The 19,612-nt window shown below is 41.0% G+C and overlaps 2 protein-coding genes across 3 annotated transcripts; one reads left to right on the forward strand and one right to left on the reverse strand.

Moving 5' to 3' along the window:
- Nucleotides 1-127: 127 nt before the first annotated feature.
- LOC101474571 (putative monooxygenase p33MONOX) lies at nt 128-10,896 on the forward strand. 2 transcript variants are annotated; one of them, XM_014413609.3, is made up of 9 exons: nt 128-287; nt 1,478-1,601; nt 1,716-1,782; nt 4,627-4,802; nt 4,876-4,987; nt 5,287-5,414; nt 6,981-7,084; nt 7,200-7,387; nt 8,424-10,896. In XM_014413609.3, the coding sequence occupies exons 3-9, from the start codon at nt 1,758-1,760 to the stop codon at nt 8,633-8,635; spliced, it is 945 nt and encodes a 314-aa protein (XP_014269095.1). In that variant the 5' UTR covers nt 128-287; nt 1,478-1,601; nt 1,716-1,757; the 3' UTR covers nt 8,636-10,896. The 2 variants fall into 2 exon arrangements, with proteins under 2 accessions (XP_014269095.1, XP_004551196.1); XM_004551139.3 differs by having other exon boundaries at nt 8,427-10,896.
- A 619-nt stretch (nt 10,897-11,515) lies between these two features.
- Nucleotides 11,516-18,990, reverse strand: LOC101466621 (rho GTPase-activating protein 24). Its single transcript, XM_012919140.3, has 9 exons — nt 18,880-18,990; nt 18,683-18,796; nt 18,128-18,335; nt 17,920-18,052; nt 17,712-17,785; nt 17,475-17,596; nt 15,360-15,594; nt 13,050-13,994; nt 11,516-12,793 (listed from the first exon to the last, which is right to left on the reverse strand). Exons 1-9 carry the CDS (start codon nt 18,905-18,907, stop codon nt 12,553-12,555), a joined length of 2,100 nt encoding a protein of 699 aa, XP_012774594.2. The 5' UTR covers nt 18,908-18,990; the 3' UTR covers nt 11,516-12,552.
- Between the last annotated feature and the right edge of the window lie 622 nt (nt 18,991-19,612).

Consider the following 19,612-nt stretch of genomic DNA (forward strand, 5'->3'; position numbering starts at 1 on the left):
AATTGTTTTTATTTGTAGTTACCGGTACTGTTACAGGTACTGCGTTACACCCAATGACTGTGACAGTGTCCTCTCAAGTACGGAAAGGCACACGTGTGATGGCCAATTCTCGCGATGAGATGAGAATGCGCGAGAACAAGCAAAGGGAACCGTCAAGGAAGCGGCTGTTATTTATCGAACCCAATAATGGCTGCTACCCAACAAGTCTGTTGTTCTCTTCGCGCGCTGGTCGACATTGGAGGGTCATCCATATTTCAATCGTCACTTTGAAGCCGTCATTACCTCCGGTAAGAAAAGGCAAACAAAGCAATGCTAACTTTGCTGATAAAACCGTTTTAAAATACCGTCAGTCGTCAGCTGTTTTGTGTCTTTTTGTCCAGCTCAGACTGGTTCCGCTATCTCGTTCCGCCAGACTCCACTCAGAAAATAAATAACTGAACTATGCGGCAGGTTTTGGTTTGTTTTGTAAACGTGAAAAACTCAGTGCTAGGCTTTTTGTGAATATGTAACAACCACTCTCAAATTCGGGAAGGTTTAAAACGTGCCAAACTGCACCAGTTTTAGTGAAGCTGTGCTAAATTGTTATAGACCTATCTATTCTCTTTGACCTGCACATTATCGGCGTGCAGGAATCTCATGGCATGCTATTGGCTCATTAGCTTCTGAATTTAAAATCATGATAATATGTTATCCCAAAAGCAATTGTACAGGCATGGGGCGGTTACCTTTAAAACATTAGACTATAAAATACGAATTTCCTCAGTGGAGTTCTGCGTGTGCAGGGGCAGTGGCCTTTATTACGGCTAACCCTGTGACGATTTCTCCATATATCTGCTTTAAGCTTCTTTTAATTCACCCTGTGATTGAAATTCTTAGACAGATAAATTTCTGCATGATAGTTTGAGAAATTGTCCCGGAAGAGGTCGCAGTTTGTTTATTTCCAAGATCACCAGTCAGTCACCTCTGCATCCTCCCAGCCGTCGTGTTTACAGTGTTGGAGGGTATGGCGTGCATGTTTTTGTTCCATGTGGTAGGAAATATGTGTTTAAGGAAACCTTCAGCGTGTGCCTGATTCAAATCTAAGCTTTTATTTTGAAGTGGTCATTACCGGTGTTGCATGCACCTTGCTGCTGCAGCAGGGATTATGTAATGCAGCCTGTCTGCAATCATCCTCTGGAATAATCCTGCAGGCAAGCGGTGGCTATGTCAGTGTTACAGAACAGGATAATGGTCTGTGCTCATTCATTTCACTATCTTTCTCGGTAGCACTAGATGTTTCTCTTTCACTTTGAGATTATAGTTGGTTTTGCGCTCTTTCATGCCTTAAAATACATTTTTTACAACATTACAGTTTCATAAAGTATTGTTGTCGTATTCGACGAAGGATGTTCAACCTCTCTTAATTTAGTGTAACAAGGGTTTGCCTTCAAACTGAAATTTCTCACAGCTGACCTTTTGAACTCTGGTGTCTCTGTAGTTGCTCTGCTGGCCTTGCTGCTCTCCCACAATGCATTGCCAGAGGCGTTTCTGTGTGTCTCACCAACCATCATAACAAAACCCACCAAACCACCTAGTTTACACCAGTGCAGCAAAACGGGAAGGTAGGAGCCTGTCAACCACTGTTCTACTCTTTGTTTATGAGTTGCTGTTTTAATCAGAGGGGGGTAAATATTTATGGAAAAAACACATGTTGAATCTCCTTTCTTCTTTTTTAGGTCCTATTCTGGTCTAACTTGTTCCTCATCTTTACTCCAACCATGTCTGGTTCTGGAGATTTACCAGGTGAGTAATTCCTATGACAGGAGTATTCAAATTTCAGTCAGGACTAGTTTTCCATTGTTAGATTTGGGCCATTCTGTTCATGTATGCAGAAAGAATAGTGCGCTTGCAGCTATGTAGAAGCATCTGAATAAGGCTTTTATTTCATTGTATTGTTGCCTGTTTGGGAAGAGTGTAAGCCTTGTTTTAATACTTCTAGCTACAAGTATATTTCCTCTAGATGTGTAACATGCAGGCAATCATGAAGTTGCTGTTTTGATAAGAGGACACCTGCAGTTGTTGGCTACATGAATCATTTTTTTCCTGCTTGAAAGGTGGTTGAACAAGCTTTGTCCAAGCAACATGAATGAAGCCATTTGTCAGTTAGACAAAGTTAAAAGTTTTTTTTTTTTTGGACTTACCCTTAGCCTTACATTTAGGTTTATGGTTTAGTTCTCATGGTGCCAGTATGACATACTGGATTTCCCCATGTTTGTGTTGTTCCTGCAACTGGATGATTAATATTGTTCCAGGATCAGCGCTACATATCATACCAGCCACATAGTTGAGATGTCATAACCTTAAAAACGTTAAAACTAGTGTCGCAAGTGGTAATTGTGGGTGTGTAATGCAATATTTTGTGTCCACAGATGACACAACCCTTTTATTTATTTATTTTTTTAACATGTTACAGATGATTATCTTCGAGGCTTTTTACCAAAAGGAAAACTTGAAAAAGCTTTCTAACACATGGTTGATGTTTGTGGGGTGGGGGGCGTTCTTCTGAAGTTTTGCCTTCAGAAGTCAGGTGAGCTGATATAAAGAGAAGCAGTGTAAGGAGCAGGCTGCGGTGGATGAATGGACCCTTTTTAACACGGGAGACTGTCATTTGGGTCCGGGTCAAAACAAAAAGTCAGTGCTGGCTTAATATTTTTAGACTTTATATATTTTAAATTATGCTTTTAAATTTAATTTTCAGTTGTTGCTTAAGTGCAAAAGTGTCAGGTGGATTTAATTCAACAAGGTCAGGTTTAAGAGAGGACATGGATTTGAGTTTATACCTTTTTTACCTTTTCTTTGCAAACATTAACTATGTTTACGAAAGTGTTTTGTTTTTGTTTGTTTTTTTCGTTTTTTTTAAGGTGTGAAAATTGCTGCGGGTAATGACGGGCTTTCTGACGTCATTGCTCCTGAAAGTTACATTTTAACAACCCGTTCGTAACTTTCTCCTCTTTATACAGTTTTTGAGCTTTGTTTCATTATTTTATTTTTTGCATATGTTCAAGTTTTCCTCCCAATGCAAATTGTTGGCATGTGACTGTTGCCAGTCATGGTTTCTTAGTTGTGGTTAAGAGATCAGGAGTTGTTTTTGTTTTTCTACAGAGTTTAGTTTAAAGCATGATATTTTTTATAAATGAGTCATGCAGAATAAATGAAACTTGGGGAGAAATGTGGCATATTTTAAGCTTCGATTTGTAGCAGCAAACCATACTTCACAGATGCTTAATTGAATAAAATGAAGTTGAATATCTAATCAGCACGCTTGTCTTTGCAGCATATTGCTGAGAAAAATTGCATAATTTTGGCATCTCTCATCCTTACAGGGAGAGAATTAAAAAATGATCAAATAATTTGCCTTTGTTTCACTTCCATGTTTTCCACTTCATTGTCCATATGAAGGCACTCACAGTGGCTTCACGCCCACCCTACAGTTTGGGAGTCAATGCCCTGCACACAGAGTGGTGCATTGAGCAGTTGCTCTCCAGATATCTCTGGTAACAGAACAGCTTACAGCAGCTCATCCAAACAACCATGCTCAGCCCCCCTCGGCAACCACATTCTCTATCTGAAGCTGATAAGCTAAATGATTGTCGAAGTAGGCAAAGAACAGACACATATACAAATATACTGAGATACTGATTTATTAGTAAATTGATGTAATAGACTGTAACTTCTGTAGGTCCAAAATAGTTTCCCCACTTATTTCACATCACTGGGATGAAGTGAATAGGGTAACTGCCAGGATGCCGTATGATTAATTCTCAGTTGCATGTTAATGTGCAAAAAGTTCAGCATTTTCCTGTTCACATATAAAAGGATTGCACACATTGTTTTGTCTTCCCCACCAAACGCAGCTGAGCAGATTTCAAGTTAACACATTTATAGTGAGTCCCACGCTGAATCACACACGTTCATCAACTATTAATATCTGTATGTACTACGGTTTATTATTGTTCCTGACACGAACATTAACAAAACAGATGCTTATCACAACATTTGCCTGAAACTGGAACTTCCAGCAGTAGCAGATATTTCTCAACAGTCAATCAATATGATGTAAACATTAGAAAACCTATAAATACGCACTGTTCTAAGGTTTATATACCAAACATGTTTTTTGGGTTTGTTTTTTGTTTGGGTTTTTTTGGGGGGGGGGATTGGGAGAATTGGGTCAGGGTGTATCCACAGGTGTCTTTTCTCACACAGCAGGATTTTCTGCCTTAGCAATATTTATAGTATTTTAAATAATCCATGTGTTTTAGGCATGGTGGAGAGGGCAGAAGGCAGGGTACATGATAGATAATTAGCTGTGGCGTTTCCACAACTGCACAGTCTAACACGACGTGTTCTGAGCAGGTAAAAGGTCAGCTTATGTCTGAACTGACCATGTAGGGGACATGCATTGTCATGAACCTGTAGGTAAGCTTCAGGGCTACAGTCTGACACAATATGAAGATTGAACCACAATCTCAAGCAGTGAATGTGGGAAATCCTGCTAAAACGCATCTCAGAATGATTTTGGAGACTGCACTAGACGAGGGAGAGCTGGTGTTTAGTCCCCATTGGGATTATTTTTTGTGTTTGCAGCCATCGAGGGATCTGGGATGGGTGGGATGAAGCTTCCTGTCGGAATGACCCGGCGTGCCATCAGCTATGACGATAATCTGGAGGCCCCCATGTCCACACCGCCTCATGACATCAGTATCAACAACCTGTGGAAACGACCAATCATACCCGAAAGGAAGTTCACACACCTGGCTGAGGTGACACACGCTGCTTTACTATTAAACTGCCCGTATTTTCAGTGCGTGGGTGCTGATGATGTTTTCTCACCAGGAGGATGAGAGTGATGCGAGTCAGTCTGCAGCGCAGGACACTGGAGCCTCTAGACCACAAGCTGTGGTGAAAACCAAGGCTTCTTCCATCATCATGAATTCTCTCATCAACAGTATGTTACTCCTGTTAATGATGATATTCTGTATTAAGGGTGCATTTATCTGAGTGAGTGTTCTTGACAAGTTTGATCAAATACTATAGCAGAAATAATTTTACATCATGGACTGGACGAAGTGGTACAGACAATGTAATTTAATTAAATACTTTAGGATTAATTTGGAAGAAGAAAATGTGCAAACTTACAGAAAAAGTTCTGGTACAAAGTAGCTTGTTTACTCATTGTTTGAATTTATAATAATTGTGCATGAAAATGCATTCACATTAGAATCAAACTGCTTTTCTCTGTTTCAGAGCAAACTCAGGATAGCGTATATAAGTTTGAGCAGACGGCAGGGCTCTCTGACACCGGCTACACACCCCACAAAGGCCTCACTGCTGAGGAAACGAGACATCACCATCGCGTGCCCGAAACAATCCAGGTCAGACACACGTGTATTCCGTGTGCACCCAAAATGCAGCTGATTATTTCTCATGGTTGCTAAATCAGCCTTGAATTGAATTTTTACTTTATGCCACCAACCTGGTTGATGGCTAACGAGATTGCTCGCATAACTGTTTCCACCAATTAAATGTGCAATGTGGAACAGAATCCATAAATTCCCACTGAGAAAAGACCAGTGCCAGTCATCAGCAAATATGCATTAAACCAAAAAAAAATCATTTATGGCCGTATCCAATGCTCCATTCGTGATCATCAGAAGTAAGCTGCTGCACCTGTTGTTACTGGTTTTAGGCTGTATCATTTAATTCTTGTTTGGCTCACCAGTTCTACTGTTTTAGTGGGAGTTTATTATCAAAGGGCTCCAGCTGTTTTTAGAATGATATTACAATAGACTGCACATAGATGATACCCAGCAGGGAACCGAAAACTAACAAAGGAAGCCAATGCGCGTGCACACGTGCAGGAGACCATAATATTTGGAAGAAACTTCTATTTAATTTTTTTTTTTATATATATATAATGCCACATTAAAACAACAGTCACCTCAAGGTGCTTTATATTGTTACAATAACAGAGAGGACAACCTCAACAATCAGACAACCCACTATGAGCAAGCAGTTGGCAACAGTGGGAAGGAAAAACTCCCTTTTAACAGGAAAAAAACTCCTGCAGAACCAAGCTCGGAGAGTGGCAGCAATCTGCCACGACCAGTTGGGAATGATGGGAGGAAGACGGGACAAAAGTGACACTGTAGGAGTGAGGTGGAAATTAATAATCACTAATCATTAAATGCAGAGAGGTGTATAAACACTTAGTGAGTGAAAGAGGCGAGTGAAGTGCATCATGGGAAACCTCTTTCAGCCTAGACCTATTGCAGCGTCACTAAGACAGGATTCAGGGTCACTGGATCCAGCCCCAACTATATGCTTTAACAAAAGCCTTATCTTAAAAGTAGAGACGGTGTTTGTTTCCCAAATTAAACTGGGAGCCGTTTCCTCAGAATAGAAGGCCTAATAGCTGAAGGCTCTGCCTCCCATTCTACTTTTAAACACTGTAGAGAAGTGCTCTGTTGGAGTGATGCTGTACTACAAGGTCTTTAAGATAAGATGGGGAAGGATTATTCAAGTACTTATATGTGAGGAGGAGGATTTTAAATATTGATTCTGGATTTAGCAAGGATCCAATGATGACCTGACGTTGCCTTTGGAGGAACTGCTGTTTCAAACACTTCCTCTTTCTCTTCAATTTCCCGTGCTTCAGGGTGTTCTGCCTTAGTTGCTTGTTATTACAAATCCTTAAAAAGCCTAACCAGGGTCATAGTCTGCAAATTAGCTGTGGCTAGAAGTCCTACATATACTGTGTCGGTTGCATTTTTGTTTAAATGCAGTGTTATTTATGTGTTGTCCCTGGTATAAAAATAAATACAATACAAATAAAAGCATTTGCCCTGCAAGAAGCATGTTTGTTTCAAAGTGAGTAAAGTAACTGTTACATTTTCACAGAGGTCAAAGGTTTACAGTGTGTTTTGTTATTTCTATTGTAGAAACTCCAGATCCAGAGCATGGAGGCCAAGGAAGAGCGCCAGAGCTCCTCCGCCCACTCCACTCCATCCAACACACCACACAGCTCCCCTAAATCACAGCGCAGGTACAACCACACACTTACACTCAGTGTCCTCAGGTTATCAGCCTGCCCATCTAAACCCAACAATGTGATAAATGCTAAAAACCTAACCGTGTTTACACTTTGTGTGTTTGTGAAGAGGCTGGTTCGGCAGTTCGAGTTCAGAGCTCAGTATTGCCTCCTCCTCCAACAGCAGTTTGGACATGGCTGGAGTAGACGTCGGGGGAGGAGGAGGAGGAGGTGTAGTGGAACGATGGGGTGTCTTCGGACCGCGACCACCTGTCCATAAGTCGACCTCTGACCTGGGATCAGACTCCACAACTGCAGGTAACAGCACAGCCTCAGTTTGAAGCCTGTGGAAATGACTTGACTGTTTGCTTGTCTTGTGTAAACAAAACTCGAAAAAGGTTCTCCTCAGAATTCCCATGAGACGTGTTCAATTCAATAAACAAAATAAAGAGTACAAACATGAAGCGCTGCGGTAAGAAACTAAAATAACCCCTCACTATGGAAGAACAAAGGCCCATATGACCAGTTCAGTCCAGGAGTGGGGTTAATGGGTGATTGAATGAACTTCAGACTGACAGTAAACACTGAACAACATTCAGGGCTCACAACACTGAGAGACTGATCAGTCATTGACTTTTAGCAATGGCGAGCTGAGATTTCTTCATCGCATTGATATAAAACTACAGCTCACCGATGACTTTTGAGAAACTGCGTTTAGGTCTTTACATGTGGGATGTTCAGTTTGAATCAGAGACTTTTAAAATCTTCTTCCCAGGATGACTTTCGGTAGGTAACCCGAGAAAAGTAATGTTTGCAGGGACCTGAGTGAATGAGATTTTTTACAGCTTAAAGAATTTTTTTTCTTTCAAAAGACGTTTCTTTCAGAATTTCACAACTTTTATAGAGTTTGTTAAAAAAAACAAAAAAACAGACAGCTGCTTTATATTTATAGTGTGGTGGGAGAATCAGATTCTTTATTATTATTATTATTATTACTACTATTGTTATTTTTTGTTTTTTTTGGGGGGGGGGGGGGGGTAAGAGATTAAATTAGGCTGAGGGGGTTTTCTTGAAGATGGAGAAGTAGTTTTGGGTGTGTTTGTTTTATTTTGGGGGTTTTGGTGGTGTGGGTTGTGTGTCTGTGTTATAATGGGAATTATTTATTTTTATTAATTGGCTCTGACAATGAATTCAAAGAGATAATAATTTAAAAAGAAACCGTTATTTATGGACACATGTTGTAAAATGTTTAAAATGTATTGATTTTTATTTTTTAATTTTTAAAAATATTGTCACTTTATATCAACCACCTTCTGAGCCTCTTGCAAGTTGTATTATCATCTTTTTTTCCCAGCAGGCTTTGCTCTGCAGGCGTACCGTGGCGCTCAGAAGCCGACCCCGATGGAGGTGATGAAGACGCAGGCTCGACTGGCCGACAGCGCTTCCATTCAGAAGGTGTCTCCACCAACAATGGAGATTCCCACGGTGGAGGGTCGGCGGCATGGAACCCGAACACACAAGCTCAAACCGAGAGATATGAACATCCTGACGCCCTCCGGCTTCTGAGAACGCAAGCTGCCTGACGCACAGACACCACAGGTCCCATGAAATGATGACGTCCTCGTGCTTAGTTCAGTGTATTCCAGTTCTCCTTGTTTTCTTTTTTTAAGTCCAAATCTTTTCAAATGTTACCGTATTTAGGTTATTAACGAGGTCCGGTTACTCTTCCAAATATAAATCCAACAGATTTTGCACTGCCTAAACAGTCCTGTATAAATTTCTGTCGTTAAGCCATAATTTAACCCACCAAGTTACCTGCCTTGGATCTGCAAGTGCAACACTATTTGCCACACAGGAGTTTGATGGAGAACGTTGTAAACAAACCTCCACTTAGTCTAATTTAGGTGGCAGGGTGGCTGAGCTGTAAGCTAAGCACCCAAACTGACGGTCAAACATCACAATTTACAGACAGACCTCCTAATCACGTTTGACCTTTAATTACTGTAATAATCTGGTTTTTGGTCAGTTAATCCAAGCTTGTGGTTTTGCCTCAAAATAAAAGTGAACCAGTAAATCTGACTAACTGACTGATTATCATCTGACCTGCCAGAGAAGAACTCTTGCAATCATGTTTCAATTTAGATCTTTCCCCCCCCCGTTATCCAAAGGCTTAAACGTCTCTGACCTGAAATTATGCTGGTAATGACTTTTCCCATTCCTCCATAGATTTGGGGGTGAGCAGCTTTATGTAAATATTTTTGAAATATCAACTGTGGAACTTAAACTATTTCATGGGACCTTTTAACAGCAGCTCTAACCACTTAAGATAACCACTGTGCTGTCCACCATCTTTCCCATTTAAAAACAAACATGGTATATACATTTGAAAAACAAAAAAGAAAACCGTGATGCATATTCAGTGTTTCTTGGATGTAAAATCAAACGCATTGACCAACCAGGTCAGCATGAATCACCCCACAATGAAGTGAGGAGCTTATGTTGGTGAAGCTGAAGCTGAAACTGAAGATGGTTGCGATCCAAGTTTATAAGTATCATATACTAACGCACTTTATCCTCATCATAACTTCTAACTCAACCCCAGACCCTCTGCTGTCACGCAGCCCTCCAGGGTAACGATGCTAAAGCTTCCTCTGATATGTTCTGCCTGTCACTAAAATATTTTTCTTCCATTTTGGGATGAATAAATAATAAATTTCTCGGGTGCAGTTCAGTATCAGACAAAATAAACAGACAACGATTCTCTAATTATATTGTAACAAGTTTTGTCTCAGGAAAATTGTCAGGCTCCTCAAACGTTCCAGTTATTTCTTTTGCAGAAAATGGTTTTTGTTTTGTTTTGTGGGATATTTAATGTATAGATTGAAGTTTGCTTGTTTTTTTTCCACTTCCTCTTTTGCAAAAGATTTTATTCCCTTTTTGGGTATGAGAAAAAAACTATCTTAGTAAATTTAGGAAGAAAAGCTAAACGATGGGAAGAATTCCTGTTTGTAGTTAGTGCTTATTAGCTGATGTGTGCCCAGTGAGCATCCTGCAGAAACCTTCACCGATGCTCTTTCTGCTTTTGGCAGTTTTTTTTGTTGGGGGGGGGTGTTCTCCCCAGTTGCAACAGTGTGCAAACAAATGTTCTTCATCTCTAAAAGGCCTTAATATACAAGGAAGTAAATGTAATGCAAGGTTTTATTTTACTTCTCTTAGTGGTCCTACAATGCTAGCTTACTGGTAATTATCGATGTTATATGCAAAGTCTCTGCAGGATGATGCATGCTATGCTTCTTAGAAAATACTGGGCGCTGTAGTTCCACCGCTAAATGAAAAGGTAGATCCTGGTTGGAGTTACTGATGATGCACTCTTGTTATGAAGTGGAAACGGTCCCTTTGTTGGGAATAGATTTGGCGTGTTTTGTAACACAGCAGTGGACGATTTCATGAAGTGGAAAGTTCAAAGTCCATGTCATCTGCCACCTGTAACTCTGCTGTGGTGTTTAGTCACATGTTGTTTCCTTTTGGTCCTGTGTGAACAACCCTGGACACAAAAGCAAACGCCACACTGTTGTTAGATGTGTAGCTATTTTTTTGTTTTTTTGCTGTTATTTTTATGTTCACAAGTGCTTTGTGTTTAAAGTGTGACCCTTTGAATCTTCCTCCAGACCGAAGCATCAGAACCGAACCTCCTCTGTATGTACGTGTGACTCTGTAGTAGTGACTGAAGTAATGTTTGTTTGGTTTTTTGTTTTGTTTTTTACCAATTAATGGTTCAAAGAAGTTTTCCTGGATTTCCTGAATAAATGTTAAACTCTCATCAGCCACACAGGAGTCAAGTGTTCATTGTGTGTGTTTAAAATCTGTTTCGTCAAACATTTTAAACGGACCCTCCTGCCAGAACAGTTACATTTATCTGTTCATTTTATATCTAAAATAAAAACAGTTATATACGCACAGTGACATCACTTAATAGTTGTTTATCTCCCACATTCTGCTTTATCGTGCTTTTAAGCTCTAAATGTTACCATAATTTCTAAAATGAACATTTTGCAGACTTTAAACTCCTGATTGAGACGATACACTCAACAACAGTGTTTATTGCAATTATAGATCCATTTACAGTTATAGTGGTCTCCGGTTTTATAACTATGAATTTAATTTAGCTTAATTTTTATAGATCCAGAAACAACTACGGTCTTTTATATACAGCTGTTGTTGGTGCTTTTTGTTAGCTGGTGGATGTTAGGATGCCAACTTGTAACCCATCTAAGGTTTGGGTTTAGGTTCAGTTAACATCCACTCTGTTTCAGTTGACATCTTTAAAGTTCTGAAGAAGTGCTACATCTTCCTTTTATAGAAAGTCTGTGGCTGACTGACGGGCAACAAAGAAAAAAAAAATCAAGTTTTTATTTTAACAAGTTTTTTTTTTTATTGTTATTTGGAAATGCATCATCATGCAGTCTTCAAGTTATTTGGCACACTACACTGTAGAAAGAAAAACATTTCCCCTCTGCTTCTGTTGCAGTGCATCTCGAGCCTCAGAGATTTCCTGCAGCGTGTGTCAGTCTAGTTCCCTAAAAAACAGAAGTCATGTTTAACCACATCCAGTCCGTACATGACGTAAAACAGTCTGTCAGCCAGTGTTGGTCCACCTGACTCAGAGATCTTTACAAAGTAACCCAGACTGCTCTGATGATTTGACCTGTGAAACAAATGTTATTTCAAACCAGTCTTTCCATTTAGGACAACAAAGTTGATACCGGCTCACTTTGATGAAAGACATTTTGGGGAAAGGTTTTTTAATTTTGTAGGATGAAAAATATGAAAGTGCATGTGAGCTTGTTCAAAAAGATCTATGTGGTTTATGGATGCATGCCAACAACAACCTAGAGATGATCACTGAAAAACCACTTTAGCTTCTCTTTATGGTTACTGTTTACTCAGCAGGAAACGCTGGGAAAGTCAAATCAATATCAAAATTTTAGATTATGCGTCCCACATTGTTCCACACAAACAGTCTTTGTCCTACATTTGTTTGTTGGGATCTGGTCACCTGAGTTCTGTCTTTCTGAATATCCTGACATATTCCTCATATGTCAGGTCATAATCCACGTCAGGAAGCTCGTGTTAGAATATCTCTGAGGTGTATCTGTGACTCTGCAGCAGCCTGAAAATCCAAGAAGAAAGTCGAGTAACTGGGCAGCGATAGATCGAGCAGTCCACCTAAGCATAGTTTTAGAGAAGACCAGCATTAGTGTTCCCTCTACTACATGGACACAAAAAGTGAACAAAGCTGGAATTCTCTGACATGTGGTCATAACACATCGTAATCCAAGCATCTCAGATGTGTGGGTCATCTGTGACGTTTTCAACTTGGAGAAGGTCGACGTCCATGCTGAGAGCGTCTTTCTCCCCCTCCTCCTTTCACACTGTTTAGTGCCCTCCATTGCAGGCTTATCCAGATCTGTCAATACACATCTTCAGATACTCCCTCCTACTCTCCCTTTTTTGTCTTCTTCACTTCTCCTGATATCTCCATACATCTGGAAAAACAGCTCCATGTCTCTCTGCAGTTTGGTGTTTCGGCGGTCGGCGTCTGCTTTGGCTCGCTCCATCTTGCGAATCTTGATTTCAGCAACACTTTGGCTGCGCTTCTGCTGCTCCAGGCTGGCCCGCAGGACTGCAACCTGCCTCTCAAGGACGTCATTGCAGCGCTCCAACCTGCAGAGACACCATAAAACGTGGTGAAGGCTTTAAGCAAACACTGGTGGCACGCCACACATTATATAGGATCATTTATGCTGATTCTGTTACAAGGGAGTTTTTCCTTGCCACTGTCGACGAGTGCTTTCTCATAGGTGGTTGTCTGATTGTTGTGATTTCCATTATTGTTGGCTCTTCATCTTAAAGTGCTTTCAGGCAACATGATTTGGCACTATATAGATAAACTGAATTGAATACACTGAAGGTGTCTCACCTCTGTATCCTGGTCTGGTACTCAGACTTCTGCTGGGCCATCCTTTGCCGCAGCTCATCCAGGAGTGAGTGGGTGTCCCTGGGTTGTAGATGATCTTCAGCCCCCTGGAGATCAGGAGAACCTGAGGGAAGGAAGACATCTGAGCTGCCTGTACTAAGAGGGCTGCCACTGCGTACTGAACCCGAGGCTGGAGAGTTTGGGTGGTGGGTGTGGTCGTCATGGTCGTTATCACTGTTTTCATCATCATCCTCGTTGCTATCTTCATGATCGTCTTTGTCACTGTTTTCCTTCTCTGCTTCCTGATTTGAAGGCAACCCTCCATTTCTGACTGGACTAACTACACCGACATCATCACTGCTTTCATCCAATGGTAAAACCTCGCAGGAAGACCATGAAGAGGAATCCCTCGTGCGCTGCACTTCTTCAAGCTCTGCCTCATCTTCACCAGTTCCAATGTGGCCTCCGGAAGAGTTCATTTTCAAATGTCCATCAGTGACATCCATCATTGGTGGGTGTAGAGACACTTTGCTCAGATTGTCATAGGCGGAAGGGGTGCTCTCCTCCTGACCCTCACTGCTGCCCCCACTGGCTGTTTCTGGCACTGCACCCTCTTCCTCAGCACCAGCAGAGCTCCAGAAAGCAGAGCTGGCCTCTCCTGGGCCTGGCCAAACTTTGGTCCAGCCCATGAGCTCTGGTCTGGGCTTAGAATTTTCTGGCACCTGGAAGCTGGTTTCAGAGGCTTGAACATTTCCACTGGGTGCTATTTGGTGAGTGTTATGTTGGTGACAGTCGACGTTATGTCTGTCAGAGTGGTGCTGAGTGGGCTGACTGGAGGAGGGTGTGGGGTAGAAACAGTTCCCCGGGTGGGAGGAGGTGTAGCGATGTCCGAGATTCCTTTTCGGACCGGAAGACAAGTCTGATTTGGCAGCAGCTGAGAAGGCACAGCTAGACAACAACAACAAAAAGTTAGAATTTGAAGTTGAGGCACATTCTTGCAGCTGAAATCATTTTTCTTGCAAACTTTAAAAGTTTTAATGACATCAAGTGACAATGAAAGAATGCAAGTAAAGATGTGAAGGAAGAACAGGTTGTTGGGATAGACACAAAGACTGGGGATGATTATCTGGGATCCATCTCTTGCACAGGAAGCACATGAGCAAGGCTTAGATAGAAGAGTCTGGAGGAAAACAGAAGAGGACAGGTACCTATGGCAAGCAGGTGAGGTGTGGGTGAAGCCACATATTCTCATTCCCAAGACATCATAAGTTGATGCTTGGTTAGAAACCCGGTCTCGTCATATTTTAATTGTATTTAATTTTATTTATTTAGCACCAAATCACAACAACAGCCACCTCAAGATGCTTTATATTGTAAGCTAGAGACCCTACAATAATAATCAAGGTATACCCAAATATCATCATTTTCTGAGGCACTGATTTTAATAAGGAACAACAAAACTACAGAATTCCACAAAAAAGAACCAGAAGCCAAATTGTTGAGCCCTCTTTACACCTATTTATTGCACTTTAAGTTGCTCCTACTTTGGTTTGGCTAGGTTTAGGCTGAAATACCCAGCGCGTCACAATCTGAGGCCAGTGGCTACTGACAAAGTTGACATGTTGACAGTGAGCATGAGTTGGCCATGATCTCTATTGTTTACAGCTGTGCACAAACCTGTCTCTTGTTTGTTTGTTGTTGTCTCATTCCAGACCTTTTAGATTTGGATCTGGAGATTCATGTCCTCTCTTAGCTGCCATTTGTTGTCTGACAGTCACAGCCCTGCCTTTCTCTATTTTACCTCTTTGGGTCTGTGTGAGCTCCGCCCTTCTCTCCATCCTCCTGTATCTTCTGTATCTGAAATGTGTCCTCATATTTTTCTTTGCTAAGTGAATTGTGTCTTGCTCCTTTCTCCCTCTGAGCTTTGTCCTATCTCTTCCTCCTCCCTGTAAATTGTGTTTTCTCCTCTCACTCGGCCAGTGGTGTCATCTGTTTTCCATTCGTGGGAAGTGTCAGTCCTTCGCCCTCTGTGTAAATGTTGTCCTTGAGTAATGCCTTGTGTGTGTATGAGTGTGTGTGTGTGTGTTTTTCCTCTTCCCTGGCCTTTGTTTTTGTGGTGTAGCTTCTCCCTAGATGTCTTCTGTCATTAAAATTTGTGTCTATCGACATATTACTAATCCTTACATTAGGACCTATTTGTGAGTACTGACTTGGTACCCAGAGCACCCAGAGACAGTGTAAGTTTTGAGTTGTGAGGTTTCCACATTGCGATTGTTAGCTGATGGTGAAGTTGTTAGAGCAGGTCAGTTTTACCTGGAGCTCTCTGCGTCTGCAGCAGGCTGTCCCGTCTCCCTGAAACGCTCCGCTATGAGAGGCAAAGACAGCTGGCGAGGGCAGGGAAACGGGTGGAGATGAGGCTGCTTCAGAGCGCTTGGAGATCCATGTGAACTTCTAGTTGGGCGGGCATAGATGGGTGGAGAAATTTTTGCAAACAGAGACTCGTGTTCTGTGATCAGCTCTAACATTAACACCTGGACCAGCGCTGCACCTAGAGCACAGACAGATATTCTCATTAGACCTCGCTGCTTGTGTTCACAACCTTAGAAAATTCACTGCAGTCAGACCAATCAGATGACCACTATTATATCAGGCTAGTCGGGTGTGTATGCTGCTCACTGTGTTCTAATATTAACTTAAGAAAGAAAGAAGCACTGGCTGCAGCACATGGAGCATAATAGCATCACAGCTAAGCAAACAGGGAGTCATGCAGCTGACTAATTTGTGAATTACACTTCTAAACGATGACATCATCATTTAAACCTTGGCATACCGTACATATTAAGATTAATGTTAAGATTCTTTATTTGTGATTGTAGAAAGATTCAACAACATTTATTTTGGTGACTATCAACCAACGGCAACTGATAAAAGTGGCTTAAAAACTCACATACACACAAAAATACTAGTAATTAAAAGAGCTATCAAAAGTATCGATCAAAATAGCTATGTATCAATGAGAGGAATACATAAAAATACACACAATACAATATATATAGATATTTATAAAGATATTTATTAAAGCTACTCCACAGTGTATATTCTGGCTTTTTGGTGTTTTGAAAGTGACTTGTCAGCAGTGTTGGTCAAGTTACTTGAAAAAAGTAATCAGTAACTAATTACTGATTACTTCCCCAAAAAAGTAATCCCATTACTTTACTGATTACTTATTTTCAAAAGTAATTAATTACTTAGTTACTTTTTAAAAACACGATTTACAACCTGAAGAGGTGATAAAGCGATAGATCTTTCGGCTCAATTCTACTTTTTCTGCATAATCCATCATACAAAATGTAATCAAATGGAAAAGTCTCCTTTTTTAAAACTTGTTTTATTAGTTTTAATCTTTTAACTTTATGCATCAAGCAAAAATTTAATTATATGCAACATTCTCTGACTGGAAGAAATTTGTTTAATATGTAAATCTATTTTCTGCCCAATCCAGCACATAAAATAAAATATTTTTTTGTGTTTACACTCACTCTTTCAAATAGATGCAAGTAAAACACAGCAGAAAATAAATAAAATCAAAGACTCAGTGGTACTGTTGCTCTATTTTCACCTGTAAACCAGGAGTGGGGTAGGCGGAGGTTTACCCTGGTGCAGGTGTGCCGCAGCGGTAAGTGGACGAATCCGCGAGTTTCTCTGTGCATTTCCCATTACGTAGTTGCGCACTCGGTGCTTGCTTGGAAGTTTAGGGGGTTTTTCGCTGTAAAAAGAAGTTTTCTTCCCACGCACAACGGACACTAACGTTTTTGTCACTTTTTATGGAATCAAACTTAAAGTAAGGTCAGTACTTCCACGCTTTAAACGCTGCACTCGATATATTATCCATTGTTGATCTGCACACAGCTGTTGTCACGAACGTCGCACTTGCTTACGTCACTGTCATGAGACATTCTTGCAAAAAAAAAAATCACGGTTTTAGTAACGCAGTAATGCAGCGTTCCTACGGGAAAGTAGCGGTAATCTAATTACCGTTTTTGCAATAGTAATCCCTTACTTTACTCATTACTTGAAAAAAGTAACGCGTTACTGCCCATCTCTGCTTGTCAGTCACAAAGAAGACACACCCTAAAGCTTACCCTGCTTTATCATCCATTTAACTCTAAATATGGGACCATAACTTTTAAAAATGAGCTTCATGCTGTACTAAAGAATATCTGAAATAAGTGACTAGTGAGAAACTCATCTTCAGGTCAATCATCAAGGTCATACCCATGACATGAGTAGTAGAGTCACCCCCTTGTGGCCAATAAAAATCATGACGGTTTATGGCATTTCTGCATTTACTCTCTTTTCAGACTTGGAGGCTGTGTCTGCCTTTAAAATAAAATCTATAGATGGCACAAGTGTTCATGTCCTGTTTACCTCCCACGATGCTTTGTGGGTCTTCAGCTTTGGCTCGGAGGATGTTTGGTCCAAACACGGTGGCCAAATTCTGGACACTCATCTTGTTGGTGCAGGAGTAACTGTGGACCTCAGTCAGAAACCTGCACAAACACACACACATTTCCAGTACCCATGACAAGACTAATCAAAAAAACACTCATTCGGTTTGACTATTATTCTTACTTTACTATTATTATTATTAAGGGGTGGTCTTACTGGCAGATAAAGTTGAGCAGGTTGAAGTTTGCAACTGGTAACTCATGAAGAAGAATTCTTAACTCCCTCAAACCCTAAAAGAAAAAGGAGAGCAATGCATCAAGGTGACATGTTAAACCACTGAAGGCTAAAATAAGAGTGCAGATTTCCAGAGGGGCGAAGCTGCTTTTAATCAAACAAACTGCTTGATGGTGCAGTGTGCAGTTACCAGTGTGCGGTCACTTGACAGCTTTTGGCCACAGAGCAGGAAGTCCTGGTAGTGGCTGTAAGGAACCAGCGGTTCAGGCAGCTGTCTGAGGTAGAGCTTCAGCAGTGATGCCACCGTGTGGACGTCTGTGTTACTGCAGATAAAACGTTTTATCTTAAGAGAGCAGATCAGAAGAAAAGCAAAGGGAACATTCAGAGAGGAACTTTACCTATCGAAGGATGGCCTCTCTCCTGAATCGAAAGCCTCCTGCAGCTCTTTGACTAAACTGGCCCGTCCAGGCTGGCGAAACAAGCCCACTTCATGCAGACCTCGCTCTCGAATGAAGGTCACGCATTGCTCCACCACCAGAGGAACCAAACGCACCCCATAACGCCGCTCATACAGCACCGTTTCCTCCAGGCGCTGACCAAAGACCCCTGCAAGAGGGAAAGATTTACTGAGTGCTCTCTCTGAAGAGTCTTCAAATCATAAACAATAATAAGACTTTACAGTGTTAGGTAAGACTTGTAGGTGACCTTGCACATCACATAGCTCTAGTCGCATAGAGTCAATTTGACAACATGAGCAAGAGGAGGCAGGGATGCATGCATGAACTGTATCTGGGATGCTTACAGCGCCAAAGTGTTGTGTTTGTATAACAACACATCTCAATCCTTAATCTCAGATACCCTTCATATATATCGAGCAAAACCAAATGAAAGCAGGATATTTTTAAGCTGTGTACCAGTGAAGAATGAGAAATAAAGCCAATGAATATATGTACCCGTGAAAGGGATCCAGACACCCTTGTTAAGGCTCTTCAGCCACTCGTCACCCTGACCGGCGCTGTTGGATAAAAAGAAATAGGAGCCTGGGCTGGCCAACACATCTCTGTTACCTACAAACACACAAATGGGGAGATGTTAAGGAGCTTACTCAGGTCAAGTCTGGACTTGTTATAATAAATCCAGATATTATTACCTATCCTCATAGTACTTTTATAAAACATCAGATCATAATTTAAAAAAACAACTTTATTGCACTTCTCTTATGCCGTTTAATGATTATCACTTGTAAAAGCAGAATAATGGTGTGATATTGGGTTGATGTCATTTTACTTGAAAGTGTTCTGTTTTATTCTGTTATCGTTCGCCCCTCCTCATTAGTTTCAGCTGGGTTTAGGCTGTCACACCTGCGCCCAGTTAGTCATTGGTCTCCTCAGTGTATTTACCCACGGATGTCTTTTCCTCGGATGGCAGATCATCTTGTATTCACTGTAGTAAAGTAATTCAGGTCTTCCTGGATTCCCCACTTTTTTTATTTCCTTGTGTGTGACTGCTGGACGGTTCTATTGATGCTCCTTGATTGTTTGCCACATAGATTGATCTCCTGTTTATGCCTCATGTTGCCTCAAATGACAGACTTTGTCATACTAACATTAGACCTCTCCACACTTGATGAGTAAAACCTTTAAAGTCTGATTTGGCTTGGACACAAAAAACCTAGTTGCTTCTATGTGCTCTTTACTAAACCTTCATTGCTTTATTCACAGTTGACAATAATCCTCATATATTTTATACAGGGCCTTGGAGCAGCCTCACTGTGCATCGACTTCCTGAATCAAACTGTTTTATCTCTTTTCCTTCTCTTCCCTTTAAGCTTTCTTATGATTGGCTGCCCATCATGAACACACACTGGAGCAGCAGGAGGGCGG

This window comes from Maylandia zebra, linkage group LG10 (genome assembly GCF_041146795.1).
Source record: "Maylandia zebra isolate NMK-2024a linkage group LG10, Mzebra_GT3a, whole genome shotgun sequence".
Taxonomy (NCBI): domain Eukaryota; kingdom Metazoa; phylum Chordata; class Actinopteri; order Cichliformes; family Cichlidae; genus Maylandia; species Maylandia zebra.

Excerpts from the sequence above, each read along its gene's own strand:
- LOC101466621 (XM_012919140.3), bottom strand. The coding sequence starts at position 18,907 with ATGTTTTATAAAAGTACTATGAGGATAG. Across the intron at positions 17,786-17,919 it reads TGTCAAGTGACCGCACACTG|GGTTTGAGGGAGTTAAGAAT; the intron begins GTAACTGCACAC and ends TTTTTCTTTTAG. Across the intron at positions 13,995-15,359 it reads GCAGACGCAGAGAGCTCCAG|CTGTGCCTTCTCAGCTGCTG; the intron begins GTAAAACTGACC and ends GTTGTTGTCTAG.
- LOC101474571 (XM_014413609.3), top strand. The coding sequence starts at position 1,758 with ATGTCTGGTTCTGGAGATTTACCAG. Across the intron at positions 4,988-5,286 it reads CATGAATTCTCTCATCAACA|AGCAAACTCAGGATAGCGTA; the intron begins GTATGTTACTCC and ends TCTCTGTTTCAG. Across the intron at positions 7,388-8,423 it reads ATCAGACTCCACAACTGCAG|CAGGCTTTGCTCTGCAGGCG; the intron begins GTAACAGCACAG and ends TTTTTTTCCCAG.